At 41.5% G+C, this 17640-nt stretch overlaps 1 protein-coding gene across 5 annotated transcripts in view; it reads left to right on the top strand.

The window, feature by feature from the left end:
• osbpl5 (oxysterol binding protein-like 5) overlaps positions 1–17640 on the top strand; it is a 49085-nt gene that overhangs the window by 17166 nt on the left and 14279 nt on the right. For 2 of the 5 annotated variants that reach the window (XM_076732876.1, XM_076732877.1), the window contains exons 3-5: positions 15708–15863; positions 16103–16176; positions 17533–17613. In XM_076732876.1, the coding sequence (XP_076588991.1) occupies positions 15728–15863; positions 16103–16176; positions 17533–17613 (291 nt within the window). In that variant the 5' untranslated portion in view covers positions 15708–15727. Of the gene's footprint in view, positions 1–10940; positions 10962–15707; positions 15864–16102; positions 16177–17532; positions 17614–17640 lie in introns of those variants that run through there. The other 3 variants (XM_076732878.1, XM_076732880.1, XM_076732879.1) reach the window with 3 other exon arrangements.

Genomic DNA, 17640 nt, shown 5'->3' with positions numbered 1-17640 from the left:
TGCCAACATAGTTTCCTCATCTGTTCTGTATTCCATTAATGAGGTTTAATATTGTGCACAAAGTGTAGACTCCATCAGTCTGGCTTTGTTTGTTTCAGTCAGCCTATACCAACAGTTTGAAGTTAGCACTGTGGCCCAATTTGATTTTCACAAGTAGAAAGTATCTCCACTAACTCAACTTTAGCTTATTTTCACTTGTCTGTGTTAATAAAGGAGGTACTCAGAGTGGAAACTGTTTAGAATTTGAACTAACAGATAAATGTTCAAATTCACTGCCAGTCAATAGTAAATCATTATTTTGTGTTAGAAATCTACTATTCTACTAGCATTTGGGTGGTGGCTGATGCTAATTTCCCACCCTGGGGTTACTGCAAAGTACATGCTGAAATACCAAAATGTCATTTTTATGTCTTTGTCTCAGACATTTGGTACACCTTTCTTCTTCTTGTACATTAAAATTAGTAACAGTCTTGCATTAAAAGTATGCAAGACTGTTAATATGTTAATATACACATATTTACATTTTCATATATACATACATACATTTTCAATTGATCAGCAAATTACTTGATGTAGCATAGTACAACATGTATGGCACAGTGAGAGCAACAGAATAGAATTAGATGTATGGGTCACACCTAGGGATGAGTACCTGGTATTAAATGGGCCCAGGCCTAAATTGTTAAAGATCATAGTATTGATAAGCTCTCACATTATCGGTTTTGTTGGAGAAATTAAGACCTTCGTCTGTGGTGCATCTTTGCCATTCCCAATCTGGATCCTGTTGTATGTTGCAATGGGGGCAATGTGCGTTTTCACAAGTGCAACAAGGTTGTTGCATGTAAAGGTAGAAACACGAACAATCTTTCACATGCAGGTGGAGAATTACAGTTTTTGACTGGCTACCTTGTAGTTCATCTTCTGTTGCCCTGTTAACCTCAGGTATGTTCTGTATGCTAGCATCTTGGAGCCCACACAGAGTTAGCTAAATTATACAAACATAGGCTAATGATTCAAAATAACTATTATCCTAGTGATTGTTTAGCAATAAATATGGGTGTATCACAGTATAGTCTGTAGTAGTAGTGATTTATTCAGTTGCAGTTGCTACTAGAATGTTAATTTATATACAGTACATGTGAGAAAATACAGAAATGCTAATTTCACATAATGTAGCCTTGAGACAGTTCATGAAAGACTACTCAGACAGTCAGGTCCTGACCTTGTAATAATGAAGGAAAAGTAGGTCCATACTAGTTGTCATGCAGAATAAATTAAAGGCAGTGCTAGTAATGTTAAATAGCATCTTCACGAGGTATTGTAGAATTCCATTGACAGAAAATACCCAGCAGTCTCTTTTGATCAGCAAAGCAAAGTGTCATTTAATGAGATCAAGACTGAGGGAGCCAGTGTGAGATTTATGTTTACTTATTGTGTTCCTGATAGTTAAAGATTGGCAATATCCATCTTTGTGTTGGATCTGAGAGTCCCCCAGTGTATTAGTGACACATGGAAACCAATCTGGACTTATGATTCTGTCTAAAACAGCATAATGATACCAAAAGTAACACACTACTATGGAAATGTACATACCAGTTTTACTAAGTTGGCAGTTGAAGTGTATGTGGTGATTCCCAACCTTTGACAAATAAAACTGAAACTGTGGGCATGAATAGATACCACCGGGGATCATTGGGAAAACAGTTTTAAGTGATTTATTTGCTTCAGGGTTGCTAATCAGCACCACTATAAACCGACCAGATACGGGTCAATTTGTGACGTAACAAGTGAGTTTGATCAATCTACCAGCCACGGTGATGGGTAAACAACAGGGGCATTAACAGATGATTGAATCATTCAGTGAGTCAACTCAATCATCAAGTGCACAGTCGCACTGGGAGAGATCTTGGTAGACCATCCTATCTGTGGGCTGGGTTAACTTTAAATTTTCTTTACCGCCATTACCAGTCAAATCATCCGAGTGTATTGAGCCTAAAGGCACGGGCAGCAGAAGGAAGAGAGTGCAGCCCATTGAGCCCAACGATACCAGTTCAACTGTTAGTCGAGGTTTTACAGCTGAAGCGGAAAGACAGAAGACAATGAGGACAAGAAAAGCAACGTTTGTATTTGGCTGGCTGGATTTTTTATTTTTTTTTTTCTATTTCAGGTGCCTGTTGTTCAACTTTCGTTAGTCGATGCACTCATTGGTCACAGCCTGAAGGTTGATGTGCTACCCCAACCTGCAAAGATATTGAACTCACTGTTGTGCAAAAATGGTTATGATTATTAACATGACAGTATTTAGTATTAGCAAGAGAAGAGTGTGTGTGTGTGTGTGTGTGTGTGTGTGTGTCTGTGTGTCTGTGTGTCTGTGTGTGTGTGTGTGTTGGGGGGGCAGACCCTGCCTGTCACCCTGTGTCAGCTGGGATCAGCTCTTACCCTCTCTATGTACTCCACTGACTTGAGTATATGCTTAGCACTCCAGCTAGGATAAGCCTGTGTATCTGTCAGTGAAAAGCCTTGACCAGCCTCAAGCATTAACGTGTCTGTCAGTGGGGGATTGGATTGATGAAGGGACAGAAGGAGGGCAGGGAGTAGAGACAAATGGAGGAGGATGGCCATGCTGTTGGAGGTCTTGATCTGTTACAGGCGCACAATAAGACAGTACGTGAAAGTGTAGAACAGATCACAAATTTGGATCTATAGAAAAGTCTAACCTCGTTACATTACATTCATTTAGTTCACAGGCTCGTTTGTGACATGACTATCAAGTGACTGGATAAAGGGCAGAACTTGCACTCTTAGCAGGTTGACCCAATTACCTCCCATTCAGTGTTTTACAAATCATGAGCAAGTCTTGTTGTGGCAGTATCCATTCATCTCTGGTGTGAGAGCCCCCAGCAGTCCAGCCAGCCAGTGAGCCAATTTCTTTCTTTTTTTTTCTCTCCAGATATGAGAGGCTTGGAGTTTGGAGAGAAGTGGTGTGAAGTTGGCTTGTTTGCTCTCTCACTGTCCCTTGCTGGGAAGGAGAGTTTGGGGAGTCCCATGCTGAGATCAGACGTTGGAGACGGGGGGAGATACTCATGGATCTCACCTAGTATCTCCGTTTTATGAAGGTGCTTGCAGCTAACGCAGTTGTGTGGATTCATTTAAAATGTCTGCACGTATGCTGCATTGGCATACTGGTGGAGACTGTGATGTCTGAAAGCTGGATTTTGAAACACATCTTGGTTTTTGTTGGAAAATTAAACCTGGAAGACAGTCAGCAACCGATGTACGCTGTGAAAGGCTAATGTTTCATAGTTCGGCAGTGCAAAAATAGAATGACTGGCAGACTGGCTTTAATGTATAGGGCAGAGGTTACAGGGACTTATGTAAGATCTGACAGTACGTTTAAAGTTGTGTTCAGACTGTAGACAATTTAATTTGATTTATTGCACCAATATGACTTATTTTCAATAAAATGACGATACAACAACAATACAGACAGCTGTATGAAGCCAGCAACACACGCCAACCTTGTGTGTTCTAAATGTGCCTGTGTAGGTGTGTGATGGCTCAGACTCTGACTCATTTCAAAGCTTACCAGGGACTCTAGTCTTTTCACCAGTTTGTTCATTCAGAAAGTTCTATAGCTTTCTATTGCTCAGTTAAAATATGCAGTCAGTATTTGGAGAAAGAGCCAGCTCATGATATGATTGGAAGGTAGAAGCAGCAGGTATTTGTTGCCAAATAGGATGCTGCCACAGAACGCAGGACAAATAGACAAATTTGCTTAAAGATGCCAGTTAAAAATAAAAATGTTACTTCAGAGGCGACATTAACCATAATTTCTGCATCTTTGGCAGCTGGCCATTGATTAAATAGTATATTACTGTCTGAAGCTGAAATTATTATACTTTCCGTGTCTGCAACAGGTGCGTGTGTTCGTGCTGGTGTAACACATCAGTCTTAGCTTAATGGCTTTGAATATACCAAATAAGTTGCTGGATGAATTTTGTTTGTTTATACAGTGAAGACTCGTCAGATATTACTTCAGTGAGGCTGTTGTCACACAGAGCACAATCAGTGAACTTCATATTTTATGTTCCTCGCAGCTATAGTGAAATTCAAAGTGCATGCAAAGTTTATCTGTTCTGAATGATTATCGGTACTACGAAATAATACAGCGAAGGTTGGGAACCCAAAGGTTCATGCATATTTCTCCTTACTGCAGTTAGTGTTGCCTCAAATATATGCATTTTGACTGAAGCTTAAATGTCTCATTTCTGGGAAAAATATAAGGTGTCGGGCTGCAACTAACAATTATTTTCATCATCCATTAGTTCATTAACTAATTTATTGTTTAGTTTGTAAAAGGTAAAACATTGTAAAAACTCCCAGGTCCCAAAGTGACGTCTTCAAATGGTTTCTATTGTAAACTAACAATCCAAAAAAAAAAAAAAACAGTGCTTGCTTTACAGAAGCTGGAACCAGTAAATTTCTTGTTTGAAAAATAACTGATATGATTTATCGGTTATCAAAATAGTTTTCTTTGAACAGTTAAAATCCACAATGAAATTCAGCCATTCACACTATTTTTCATACTGTTTTCTATATTATCTACACAGCCTCTATAATTGACTTTGTATCTTTTTATCGTCTAATTGTTCTTTTTTCTAACGCTCCTTTTTATACTCACTGTTGTAACCAGTGAATTTCCCCAGCCTTACCTTAATTGATTAATCGACTCGAATCACTGCAGCTCTATCCTTATGAACACAGCTGTCCGTGTACGTGTCCATTCTGGAGTATATTCAGGCCTCGAGGAGTCTGTAATTGACTCCTACCCTCTGTTCTTTGTTTTAGCTTCATTAATTAAAGTCATATATCCGTCACCTTGTCATCCACCATCCTTTGCTTAATGACCCTCCTTCTGTCCGGTCAGGATAGGCAGCCTCCAGATCTCTGCTGGGAGGCATCTTTCTCCCCCAGCACACCTCCTGTATCTCCAAGAGCCCCTGCCCTCAACACACTCACTCCCGTGAGGACCAGTCTTCGCCCAGCACATGGCCTGTGCTGGTTGAATCAGACACGAGCTCATTCACTGCTCCTTTTCTTTCTACCAACCTCCGCAGCTTATTATTTCCTTTTCTGTCACAGAGGTTTTCAGCTCTATAAAAAGGCCTTGTCAGGATGTAAGAGGGCCTTTAAATTGCTGCAGCGACTTGAAGTAGAGCACAAGAAAGAATCTGATTTGTATAGCTGTTATATATAATTCAAGGTGCAATGTGGAAAGTCAGATTGGCTGATGCATTGCTTTCTCATATCTTGACATTTCAGCTTTGGGAGTGGAAATGCAGGAGTGGCATTTAGAGCTGAAGGGAAGGTAGTTATGAAACTGGGGTGCCTTAGCATGAAATTCATAGATACTGTCAAACTCTTAGATACTTAAAAAATTTTCTAAACTGCTTTTTTATGATGTGTTACCAAGACATACATTGGCACGTAAAAGTTTCAGCAGCCGGGTCAAATCTATTAGTATTTTATAATTACTTTGGTTTTATACAATAGTGGAGTGAAAAAAGGAAAGGAGGCCCGTGCCAAAGTTTGGGCACTCTAAGAGTTTTGAGCTCTCTCATCTTAATCAGCTTGATCATGCTGCAGCTTGTTCGCAATCATTGTTAGGAAAGGCCAGGTGATGCAGATTTCAAAGCTGTATAAAACATCAAACCTTGTCCCAACAGCCAGCAGCCACAGACTCCTCTAAGCGGCTGCTAGCACTCTGAAAAGTAAAATAATTGATGCCCACAATGCAGGAAGGCAAATCAGACCCCCTGCTTAAGGACAAAAGACCTTCAGGAACATTCTGCAGACTGTGGAGTGGTGGTGCACTGTTGTACTGTGCAGCAACACCTGCACAAACACGACCTTCGTGGAACAATCATTAGAAGAAAACCTTTCCTGCGTCCTCACCACAATATTCAGCATTAGAAGTTTGGAAAGGAACATGCAAGTGTGATGCATTTTGGGAATAAGTCCTGTGGACTGATGTGGTTTAAATAGAACGTTTCGGCTGCAATGGGCAAAAAAGGGTGCAGAATTTAATTAAAAGAAGACCTCTTCAACTGTAAAGCACAGGGGTGGATCGATCATGATTTGGCTTTGTGTTGCAGGCAGTGGCTGACAAGCGTTTCACTGGCGAGGGAAAAATGGATTCAATTAAATAGCAGCGAACTTCACGTTTCTGTAAAAAAGCTAAAGATAAAAAGTGGTTACTTCTATAACAGTGAGTCTCACTTAGTAACGGGATTTTGACCAAACTTTTGCATGCCACTGTATATTATTTCTCATGGTGTCTCTTCTCTTAGAGCAACATCCTTCTAAGGTCTCAAAGGGGTACACAACGGAAACTGAGGGTGGCTTGTAAATACAAGGAAAATTGCTGTTGAGCCATACTCTGTCCTTGCTGTAGTTGGGACTGAAGTACTGTGCTGAAGGGCACTTTGTCAGAAAATAGATTGGACAGAGAGAAGGTTACCTCTGTGCCTCTCTGTCAGATTCCTACAGCCAGGCAGGAGATTCTGATCATCAGCTTTGATGTTGCCAGCCCACTTGCCTCAGTAAGTCATGTTACTCTGAGCTATTGTTTTCACTTTCTCTTCCCCAGTTTTGTCCTCTGTTCCATCCCACCAGTGATAGGAAGAGAATTTAATGTGATTGAGCCAAACTGTGTAATACTGATTGAGTGAAAATGTGATTGACATAGCACATACCAATATTTAATTGCCAACTCCAAAGCAAGAACACAAAAATGAGTATAAATGAACAAATGCAGGCTTGATCTAAACCATAGAGCCGCCCCGACTTAAGACTTTCTCCCTCAACTAGTTGTCATTAGTTCAAGCCATTAGTCGGCTAGTAGATGCAAGGTTATTATTTTTGTTCAGTTATTTGAGTAAATATCATTTTGTGCATCAGGAAATTGTTTGAATTTCAGAGCTCAGAAAGAACGTTACAAGAAGCTGTTAACACTGTGCTACAAAACTCTAATAATGAGCCTAAAAAATCTAAATTTTACAAGCAGCCACATGTTGATGAATGTCAAAAGCAGTAATAACTCCGAATGTGTGGGAACAACCAGCGAGGAGCCTGGACATTTTGTTAATTCATTTCAGGACAGTATAACATCACACAAGTCTCGTTACTCAAAGCAGAGGAACAAATAACTTCTGATTTCACAAAACAAATACTCACAGACTTATCGACATGATGGATGACGATGATGATGATGATGATGATGATGGGTCATTTTTTGTTGATGAGTTGGGGCAGCTGTGGTTCAGGATGTGGAGCAGCCGTCCACTTACCAGAAGGTTGGTGTTTCAGCTCCTGGCCCCTGCAGTCTACACATTGAAGTATCCTTGTGCAAGATGCTGAACCCCAAATTGCTCTCAATGCTGTGCCGTGTGTGTGTGTGTGTGTGTGTGTGTGTGTGTGTGTGTGTGTGTGTGTGTGTGTGTGTGTGTGAGTGAATTGTTACTGCTTGTAATGAGCAGGTGGCACATAGCAACCCTTGTATCAATGTGTGTGTGAATGGGTGAATGCTGACTCGTGTTGTAAAAGCACTTTTAGCGGTCGTTAAGACTAGAAAAGCGCTATATAAATACAGTCCATTTAGAGTCTGTAATGACTGTTTGGAAAGAATGTAATGATTATGCCTCTTGGTCTTCTTTTTTTGACTGTGTTTCTCAGCAATTGTTGATTGTTTTACAGGATGTGGCAGTAGATGAAAAAGTACCTGGTGTTTCTGATGTTTCAGGAATGATAAAGGCATTTGAACAGGTGGATGTTGTTAGGACAGAAACAATGTCTGTGAGCAGTCCTGCAGCAGCAGCGTAAAAGCCAGTGGTTGAAATGCACTGCACACAAGTAAATGGAAGAACTAATGTCTGCACATCTTTTGTGTGTGTGTGTATTCCCACTCTCCCCATTGTGCCATTTTCACTATGTTGAGGTGTGCATTTTTGATGCACACACTGTACTTGGCAACAGCCTATTGGTGTATATCTAGGTCATATGGCCATCCATTAGTCCTGCCGCGACTGGAGACAGGGGGTTAACAGGGTTGGGGGTGATGAAAGGAGGACAGATGGAGTGATGGAAGGATGGAGGGAGTGTCTGGACTTAATCTGTGCCATCATATTAGCAACAGCTGGCTTGATGCTAGCTGTCATTTTTGCAAGGCTCTCACACTCAGACACAAGCTGAGCACTTACTGCAGTGTACTCATGTAAACACACACATGCAGTGGAGCCGCTGTTTGATTCAGAATCGAGGTTCTGAAAGTGGGTATTGCTCTTGAATCAAGACTGGTATACCCCCCTCACCCTACTATACCCATTTTTCTTTTAGCTGTTGAGCAGATGTTGTTTTACGCTAGTTGGAAAAGTTGGGGTAGTGGTTAAGGATGTGTGTTTTCTAATTATGATGTTTATTATAAATATTAGTTCTCACGTCATGTCAGAGACTAAATACATGTCGGTATGCTCTCACATGCCTTTGCATTTTTAAAAAACCTATCCAAGAGCATCAGTCAGGGCAGAACTTTTTGAATTATTAATATGCATAATATCATCCCATATAGCTCCTGGCAGTGCGCAGCAAATGGCAGTGTGTTAGCTCAAGATGTGTAACCAACCCTTCCCAACCTCTTTTGTTATGACAGGCCATTTTTATATCGACAGAATTACTCCAGCCCCGCAGGCTCGAGGGAGGTCAGGACTGATATAAAGGTTAGGTCTGAAGTAGGTCAACACACATTACACCTTTTATCTCCCTTCCTCCTCTGAGGAAACTGTTAAGCTCCAATTTTTGTCTCGTGTTAACGAGGTAGTTGCAACAGTCATAGGGACACAGCAGATACAGATCGAGCAGATAAATAGATGATGATGGAATGATCATTCTGCTTTATTTTGAAATCAGTCTGCTCTTGTTGTGGGCGTGACATGGAGTCATGAGGAAATCTAGCAGGGACAGACTGTGCCAAGTTCATGGTAATTGCCACAGAATAGCTTATAATAGCCTGTTAAGTAATGTAAGTATTATTCACCTGTTTTTTTTGTAGAATCATACCATGTCCTTGGTGCCCAGAATAAAATCTTGCGTGGTCAGTACTCGTCTGCAGACCGGGGGTTGGAAACCAGTGCTGTAGATCAGGTTTATTGTAGGCAGTCATGGCTAAGTTGTTGTTGTTGTAGTTGAACAGATCTTTACTTGTTTGTTGCTCTGATCCTGTCTGGAGTTTGAATAGTGTGTGTGGTCTTTATTTATTCATTTATTTGAAGAAAATATTTCAAATTTTCACTTGGAAGAGTTTCCTTATCAGCCCGGCTGTTTTTCACTCTGATGCCAACAGCAAGAATACCATGCTACTTAAAGAGAAGCAGGATAGTGAGACACTGGTAAAGCAACAGAAAAGCACAGTCTGTGAAGCCAGGGGTGAAAATGATCGAATCAAATTTTGTTTGATTTCATGGACTGGAAATACTTAAAATGTCTTGTTTTTTTTTCTTTTGTTGGACATAAGTTTCTTATTGAAATACATTCAGACTCTTTGCATGTGTGGCAACAGAGAGACATAGGGTGAATAACATCAGGGACAGAGGGAGTAGGGCCAACGTGAGTGCTAAATCAGGATGCTTAAACTCCATATGCCATTTCCCACCTTAAATAGCACTTGTGTTGATGGATTGAGTGTCAGTGTATAATTTAGGATTACTGGACTGTGTAAAAATAAAAAAGTTGCCTTCTCTTCAGTGTGAATTTAACTGGAAAAAAAACAAAACGTGTACACACGAGGTCGACCTCTTTGACCCAAGATAAACAACCAAGTTATACTTCACATGAGTGGGGCCGATCCAGTCTGGTTAATCTGCTTGGTCTGGTTTTTGTGAGCTACTTGGGGCCTGTGAGATCCTCACAAACTACCATTTAAATCTCTGTGTTTCAAGATGTGTCTCTCAATCACAGACCATTTACATCATTTATATTGACATATTTTTCTGTTTCAGTTGTCAGACAGAACCAGTGTAAAACCATGATTTGATTAGCAGATAAAGACACTAACCGTCAACCCCACAGTAGTTCTTGCAGTGCTGCATTGAGACTGCTGATCTAATCAGTATTTTTCATGAAATCATCTGAACATTATTATATATACAAGGTAATGACAGCGTGTGTGTGGAGGAATTGGCTGTAGGCTGTTGGTTTGTATTGCAAAGACTGTTGAAGATGACACAAACTTTGCATGATAGCATTATCTGTACAGACCACCAAACAGTCTGTGAAGGCATATGTCAAGGTTTTGGGTAAAGCTTCCACATTCATGAAGCATGTGGTTGCTAGTTACAGATTTATGCACTGGGATTGGTTTTGGAAAACAGTTTTAGGGTCTGAAAAATGATGACGTAATGTGAGTGAAAGATGAAAATGGACAGGAAACGATGCATTTTCAAATTTAGCTGCATTAGCATGATACCATGTTAACTGCTGCTCCAATGTTTTGTGTGTATGTATGCAATCGGTTCAGTAAAGGGCTTCTCAGTAGATTCTTATACAGTGTTTGTGAGTAGAATTTAGGAATAGAACAAAACTAATAGAATAAAACTGTTTGCTTGAAATGGCCTCTCCACTAAACCTATGGAACAAAATGCCAGCTGGGACTTTTTCCTGGGACGGCCAAGGCTACTAATAGACGGTACATCTGCAACCCAGCCTGTGTTGTGTGTGCTTGAGAGAACATGAGATTTATGCTAGTTAAATCAGTCAAGCATATTAACAATATGCAGGTTAAGACATGTCAACATGCTCTCTTTCATACACCTCCCTTTGTTTCCCTCCCTCCTCCCAATTGGTGTAATGATTACTAAAAGCAAGCATGCCCCATGTGACGGCAAGACAAGTGCTTTCACCTCAACGAGGTAACTGTGGGTCAGATGCTTTTGTTGTTGTTCCTTGTCTATCCTTCTCATAGTTCAAGGTTAATATTTGACACAGGAATGTGTGTTATTGACTGGCCTGGTGCTGCTACCTTACTGTTATCTTTTCCACAAGATCTTCCTATCACTGGGTAAATATTAGCCTAGCATCTGTGTGGCATGACTGTGGTAGATGAAGTTAATGCCAGCCTAGCCTGGCAAACTTTAGGCACTGTGTACAGTGAGTTGTGAGGGTTGGGGCTCAGCACGATTGCATGATGTGTTTCAATATTAATAGGTCAGTCAAAGGGTAGAATGACTGTTTAGGGCACTCAGTGGTGCTTGAATTTCTCTGTGGGCTCTCACTGGATAGGTTCCACTCACATTTTGTCCTTTTGTTGCACTGATTGGTCCCACTGATACCTTATCTGAATGTCCTTTTGCTGTTGATGTCGAGTTATGCTTCCCCTCACAGTAGCGCCTTCTCTATTACACACAAAACATCTTCTCTTACATCTCTAAAGGCCAACTGAACCATTTAACCTCAGAGGATACAGTAGCCCAAATGTTTTGATTTATATTTAGACCGGAAAACACCACACACAACAGTGTGTTTGTGACTGAGCTTCAAATACTCCTTTGTCTTAAACTCTAAACTAACTTCATGTGATAGGCCATCCCTGATGAAGTAAGACAGGGCTGCTGGATTGTGTAATCAAGATTATTGTGGTCAAAATTGAGATCACAATTATTTGACATGGTCACTCTGGAAACATCATGTATTTACTGAACATTTAATAAACTTAAAAAAAAAATACATGTCTTATAGTGATGATGTTTAATAATAAATTAAATATAAAGACTTATTTACTATGTGATGTGTTGCATGAGGATTGCTGAAAAGCGACTCTCTCTAGACGCCAATCAAAATTCAAGCGGTGACTGGCTTGACTGGGTTTTCGGTAGCGATGGCTCACTTGACCGCAATGAGCTGAACTAAACATGCCACAGCCTGGCTGAGAGTGAGTTTGAGCTTTTAGGGAGTGCCGAAAGCACGCTGCTGCAAAGGAAAGGGATGTGCAGGATTTATAACAAAAGACAAAACAAGAGCATCTTTGTGAAACAGAACGCGTTTCATCTCAATCATCTCATCATAACTGTTGCTGCCGAACTCGTAATCAAAAATAAAACTTAGTTAATGGCCCAGCCCTAGCAAGACTCTAACTCACAGCAAAACTGCTGGTGTGTGCATGTGATCTGTGCACTCATCGATGCGTTTTTGTGAATATTGTGCACTGTATGTGGCCTGGTCCACCACTGCTGCTTGGATTGGCTAGTTGGCGAGGAGCATTTTCTCTCTCCTTTGGCACTACATCATTTTGCATGCATAATCCTCCCTTCAGTCTGCAGCAACAAGGCTGACACACACACACACAGACACAGTGATGACATGCACGACACACTCATTTTTTACACTTGCATCATTCACCACACAAACACTACTGGAATGGCCTCTATATATTCAACTGACAGGCCCGCACACAACACAAACATATTAAGCATGCGTGGACTCCACACCCATGCTCCGTCTAGACTGCATGATTTGCTCATACACAGTCTTTCTCCCATCAAATCCCACCCTGTAGCTGTGGGAACCAGCTGTGATTGGTTTGTCCTGTCAGTCCGCACGTCTGCCCACATCTTGACCTGCCTCAGGGCCTGTACTGTACGTGGTATTAATTCTCTGTGTGTGACTGTCCTGGTACAATGTGCCAGTCTGTTGTTTACTGTTATGTAAAGGCAAAAGCTTCATGCTCTTCCCATGCAGTCTGTACTGCGCTGTGGGTTCAGCACTGTACTACACATGCACACATGCACTGCAGCAACCGAATGCTATTTATAGACCTGCCCCACAAGGACAAATAAGGCTCCTTTTCGGGAAGAATAAATTTACCTTTTCACACTCATATCTTGGTCTTACATAGCTGCCTCTTTGAAAGGACAAAAGAGCAGAGGGCAGGAGGAAGAAATGCACAGAAGATATAGCAAGATCAGAAACGAGAAGGGAGCCAGTGAGGGAGAGTGAGTCACAGAGGCAGGGTTGAAAACGGAGGGAAGCAGGGAGTGGTGTGCTGAGTATACGGATGTGATTGTACTTGTGTATTTTTAATATGTACGTGTGTACTTTTAGAAGGAGGAAACAATTTGTTAACTGCCAAAACATGTGGGTTCGAATTTCCAATTCACAGTCCCTCCTCTGGCATTGATAAAACCACTAAAAATTCATCTGTTCATCAAAATCATTTTTCCATGAAAGTCAAATGGCTTACATGTAACTCCACACCTTTGGCTTCATTTAGTATGCACAGATCTATGTATATGCAAATAGTTCCCAATTCTGTCTCCGCACACCCCCCCACCGCTCGGGTGCAGGTGAAGCATACCTGCTCACCTCAGACTCTGCTCATCAAACACACAAACCTGCTGGTTTTGTTTTGCTAGCTACTGTACGCTACACAGTGATAAATGGTAATTTAGGAGTAATTCGGCCATACACGTTCAAACTGGAAACCGATTCTGAAGAAGAGTTAATTGCACAGACTCGTCAAGTCAGAATGGTTATCTGTGTTATGCATAACAACATTATCCTGATTTGGAAAGTCCCACCATACAAGTTGATGGGTTCCTTATGGCACCCTGGCTGTCTGAATCTGTCTTTTTGAGACTGTAATTGATACAATTCCAAGGTGGAAATGCTCGGGCATGTCATTGACTGCTTATTTTGCTCACAATACTGTACGATTTCCCTCCTATAACAGTATATGTAGACTTTGACATACTGCACTTGCTTCATGCACCAGTGAAATCGCAGTTGAATAATGTGGGAGAGTGAAAACGCTCTATGAATGAATTTTATGTAACACTCTGTTCTTGGATGTCATAATTGAGGACTTGTAGGCGAGACTGTTCTGTAGGCTGAGAGTCAGAGGGTCTTGTCTACTGTATGTGTTTGTGCACTGAAAGAAAATGAATGGGATTATATTGATCTGAGCAGAGCACAGTGTGGCCATCCAGACAGACCCAGGTGGTAACAGCTACGCTCCATTTACCTCAGTGTTTTACCATCAGCTTTGATTTGCTATGATCAGCTCGCCGCCCGTTTGAACAAGCTTAATGATCTGTCTGGAAACAGCTGTGACCCTCAGCAGTTGTTAATAACATGCTATGAATAGTTTGCAACTTGTCAATAGTTACAGAGCTCAGCAGAGATGAAAACAGGGCATATGAGAGAGGAGAGAACAGGCAAAGTGAGGCTAAGTGCTGCATCATTGTCTCTCTGGTTATCAAAGAAAAAGGACTTGGAGTCTCGACACACCTTTGTTCTCTGTAAGTGTTGACTCGCGTACAGTATGCATTTGCCTGTACGGTTTATTTATATGTGTGTGCTTGTTAAGTCTCCTTCATGTGGACATGGCTGCCTGAAAATACAGTATGACTAATCCACTCACCGCTGTTAATTAACAATAGCACAATGACAACATGAAGCTGCAGAGCCGCAGCTTGATCCTGCCACACATCTGCAGTAGCTTCATTTGTCCCGTTTTGTGTGCAGAGATGTGCATCTCATTAGCAGATGGGATCCTTGTGGATATTAAGCGAATGACCGAGGAGGCTGCATTTTTTGGTGTAGCAATTTGTGGATTGAAGCCTGTTGATGCAGGCAGACAGGGAGGATGGAGGAGCAGTGGTAATGGTGGTGGGGGTCATCTTGGACAGTGGGTCTCTGTGGGCAGAGCGACTGAACTCGGTCGGAGATGCTGTCTGTCACATGTACTGACAATGTGCAGTCTGAACTGCTTGTCACGGCCACACACAGTGCCATTATGTGGACAGGCTGACACGTCCTGGTACAATAGGTGGGGATGCAACATTACCATGACCGTTCAGACCAAGTACAAGTTATTACATTTGGGTACTTGCCAATATTGAGTACTGATATGAGTACTTAATAATGCCATTACAGTTACTATTATTTTACGTTCTCTCAATATTTTACTACAGTACTAACATGCTCAGCACACGCACACAGATTGAGTACAGTTGCAATGCAGTAGAGGGGTTATTGTGTGTCAGTGAAACGTCTCTTGGCAGCTGCAGCTAAGTCTCTGAAACATGGTCACAGCAGGAATCACATCTGATTGGCTACACAATCAAATACAGTTTCTGTGATGTGGTGATGGCAGGGAATCTCATACCTTGGCTGACAGTTGATAATTTAGCAGTGTGCAGTTTGCAGCCTCTTCCACTTTTGTCATCATCACTTACACTAAAATATCTCCAAACTGCTGACCAATTGCGAGTATGTGAGCGCAGTATTGGACCCAATAGTGGCATCTCCATCAGTCTGTCTGTGATAGTAGGTCTTTGCTTGTGTTCAGGAGAAAGGGCGTGGGTCTGGACAGACTGATAGATACACACAAAGAGAAGGAGTGGAGATGGAGTTTAAGGGCTCAGAGTCGGTGAGACAGGGACAGACAGCAAGTACAATCATATTCAAGAGAAGAGGAGCTACAAAGACAGGATGAATCACTTGATTTGTTTCTAAATCCTGATATTAGATTAAGAAATGCACAAATGCAAAAATCTTGATTGCATCATTTTGTTCTGATCAATATTCTTTTTCTTCCTCTTTTTTGTGCTTCTTTTCCAAATCTTTCCTTCCCTCCTTCGGCATTTCTCCCCCTGCAGAGGACACGCAGGTTGTCAGGATGAAGGAGGAGAATTTGTTCCATCGGAGGTTTTCTTTGTGCCCCAATGCCACCTCCCCACCCAAGATTGACCCCCACACCCTCACCCGGAACCTGTCTTATGGAGGAGACAACGACCTCTACAACCTCAGTCCAGGTAAAAGACCACGAGGTCAAAGCTGACAAATGAAATGTGAATATGACAAAGATATGGTATTTCAGTGATTCCAGTGTCTGAAATGATGATGTGCTGTACTGTTTTTATTCCATATAAATCAACCAACCTCAGCTGCTGCTTATTGGCTGCTTTTGGGGCTGCCATGCTTTAATTGTCTGTCAGCAGGTTTATTCGCAGAGTTCATTTGTATGTGACTGTGTGTTGTGGGTTCCCACCAGGCAGTGAGACAGACAGGAACGGTCTCTCCATGCTGAGTAATGAACTTAGTCCTGCCCAATCACCAGGCAGCAAGGTAAGATCACAGTTCCTGATTGGGCAGTTCCTCAACAGCTCACTCTAACCAAGAGATTAGATGAGCTGTACGCCTTTTTTTACTCTGTGACGATTTCTGATTCTGATTGCTCGCAGTGTTATCAACCTGAAAGTTGAGTCATATCAGGAAATGAATATTAATATATGAAATATGAAGTATGAGAATCTGATTTCCACCTTATTTCAAACATTCAGTGCGTTTGAAAAAGAAACCAGAGTATTGCTTCTTGATAATTAGGCGTGTACCACACCAGGAAATAACGACATTTTTAAGTCATGACACTGCGCCAGTGTAATGAAGTCGTGTAAAAGCTGTGGTATTTTACGTGTCAGGGCCATGGTGGGAACTGTGTCTTCAGCACCACAAGGCATTTATTTGGCAACCCAGACCTTTATGGTCCTGATGCTGCCTCTTTTGCTTAAGTTGTATTAGTCCTAACAGTCTGTGTCCATTCTTCAGCAGTACTAATTAAGAGTGGTCCATAAATGTTTCCAATGGCAACCTGGTTATCTCATCTTGTCATGTCTCCTCTCTCCTTGTTGCTTCGCCTCACCTCGTCTTGCAATATTGCCTATTTACTGTTCATGTGGAGTAAGATGCAGGCACAGCTGCATCCCCGGCCCCCTGCTCCTTATTCCATGCTGAAAGTCTTTTTGGGCCAATAGGAGAGTGACCACAGCGTTACCTTTGCATGTTGTCGTTTATACAGGGCTTGTAATAGTGTACTACACTTTAAGAGTGGCTTCTTTTAACACGACTAGATAAGACTAAGCACCTGTGTGGGCTCACCAAATAATATTGTGAGTCACATTGGTTTAGTGCATACAGAACAAATGGTTATGTAATTACATATTGCAGTGAAATTACATTTTAATTTACCACTGAGATTCTAATAACAACTTAATGATCAGAGGAGCCCATCAAAGAGTCAGTGCCCTTTGCTGTCTAACTGAGGAAGTCAGTGGTTTTGTGGTCACACCAGAGGCTGGCAGTCAGTTTCCTTGCTGATTGAAAGGGCCACCCACCTGCTTCATACACACAAGTGGCAGATCAGATGTGCTATTTGAGAAAGGGAGCAATTAGACTATAAAGTGTAGTCTGTGTAAGTTTAAAATTCTGTCGTGGTTGTTCATTTATTGATATAGATTTAATGAGAGACAGATGTATTTTTCTGTCTTTTCTGTACTGTCTTTAGTTTGTGGGTGTATATATATATATATATATATATATATAGATAGATAGATAGATAGATAGATAGATAGATAGATAGATATAAAATCCTCTCCCTCCTCTTCATCCTCATTGACGCTCTCCTCTCCACCCCACCTCCTCCAGTCTGATTCCAGAATGTTTAATGGTGTTGAGAAGGACTGCCCCTCCCCCACAGAGAAGCTGGCCCGGAAGGAGTCTCTCAAGGTACTCATCACTTGCTGCCATGAGACA

This window comes from Chaetodon auriga, chromosome 6, assembly GCF_051107435.1.
Source record: "Chaetodon auriga isolate fChaAug3 chromosome 6, fChaAug3.hap1, whole genome shotgun sequence".
Lineage (NCBI taxonomy): Eukaryota > Metazoa > Chordata > Actinopteri > Chaetodontiformes > Chaetodontidae > Chaetodon > Chaetodon auriga.
The sequence above is the reverse complement of the archived record's forward strand: the minus strand, read 5'-3'. Positions and strand labels throughout refer to the sequence as shown.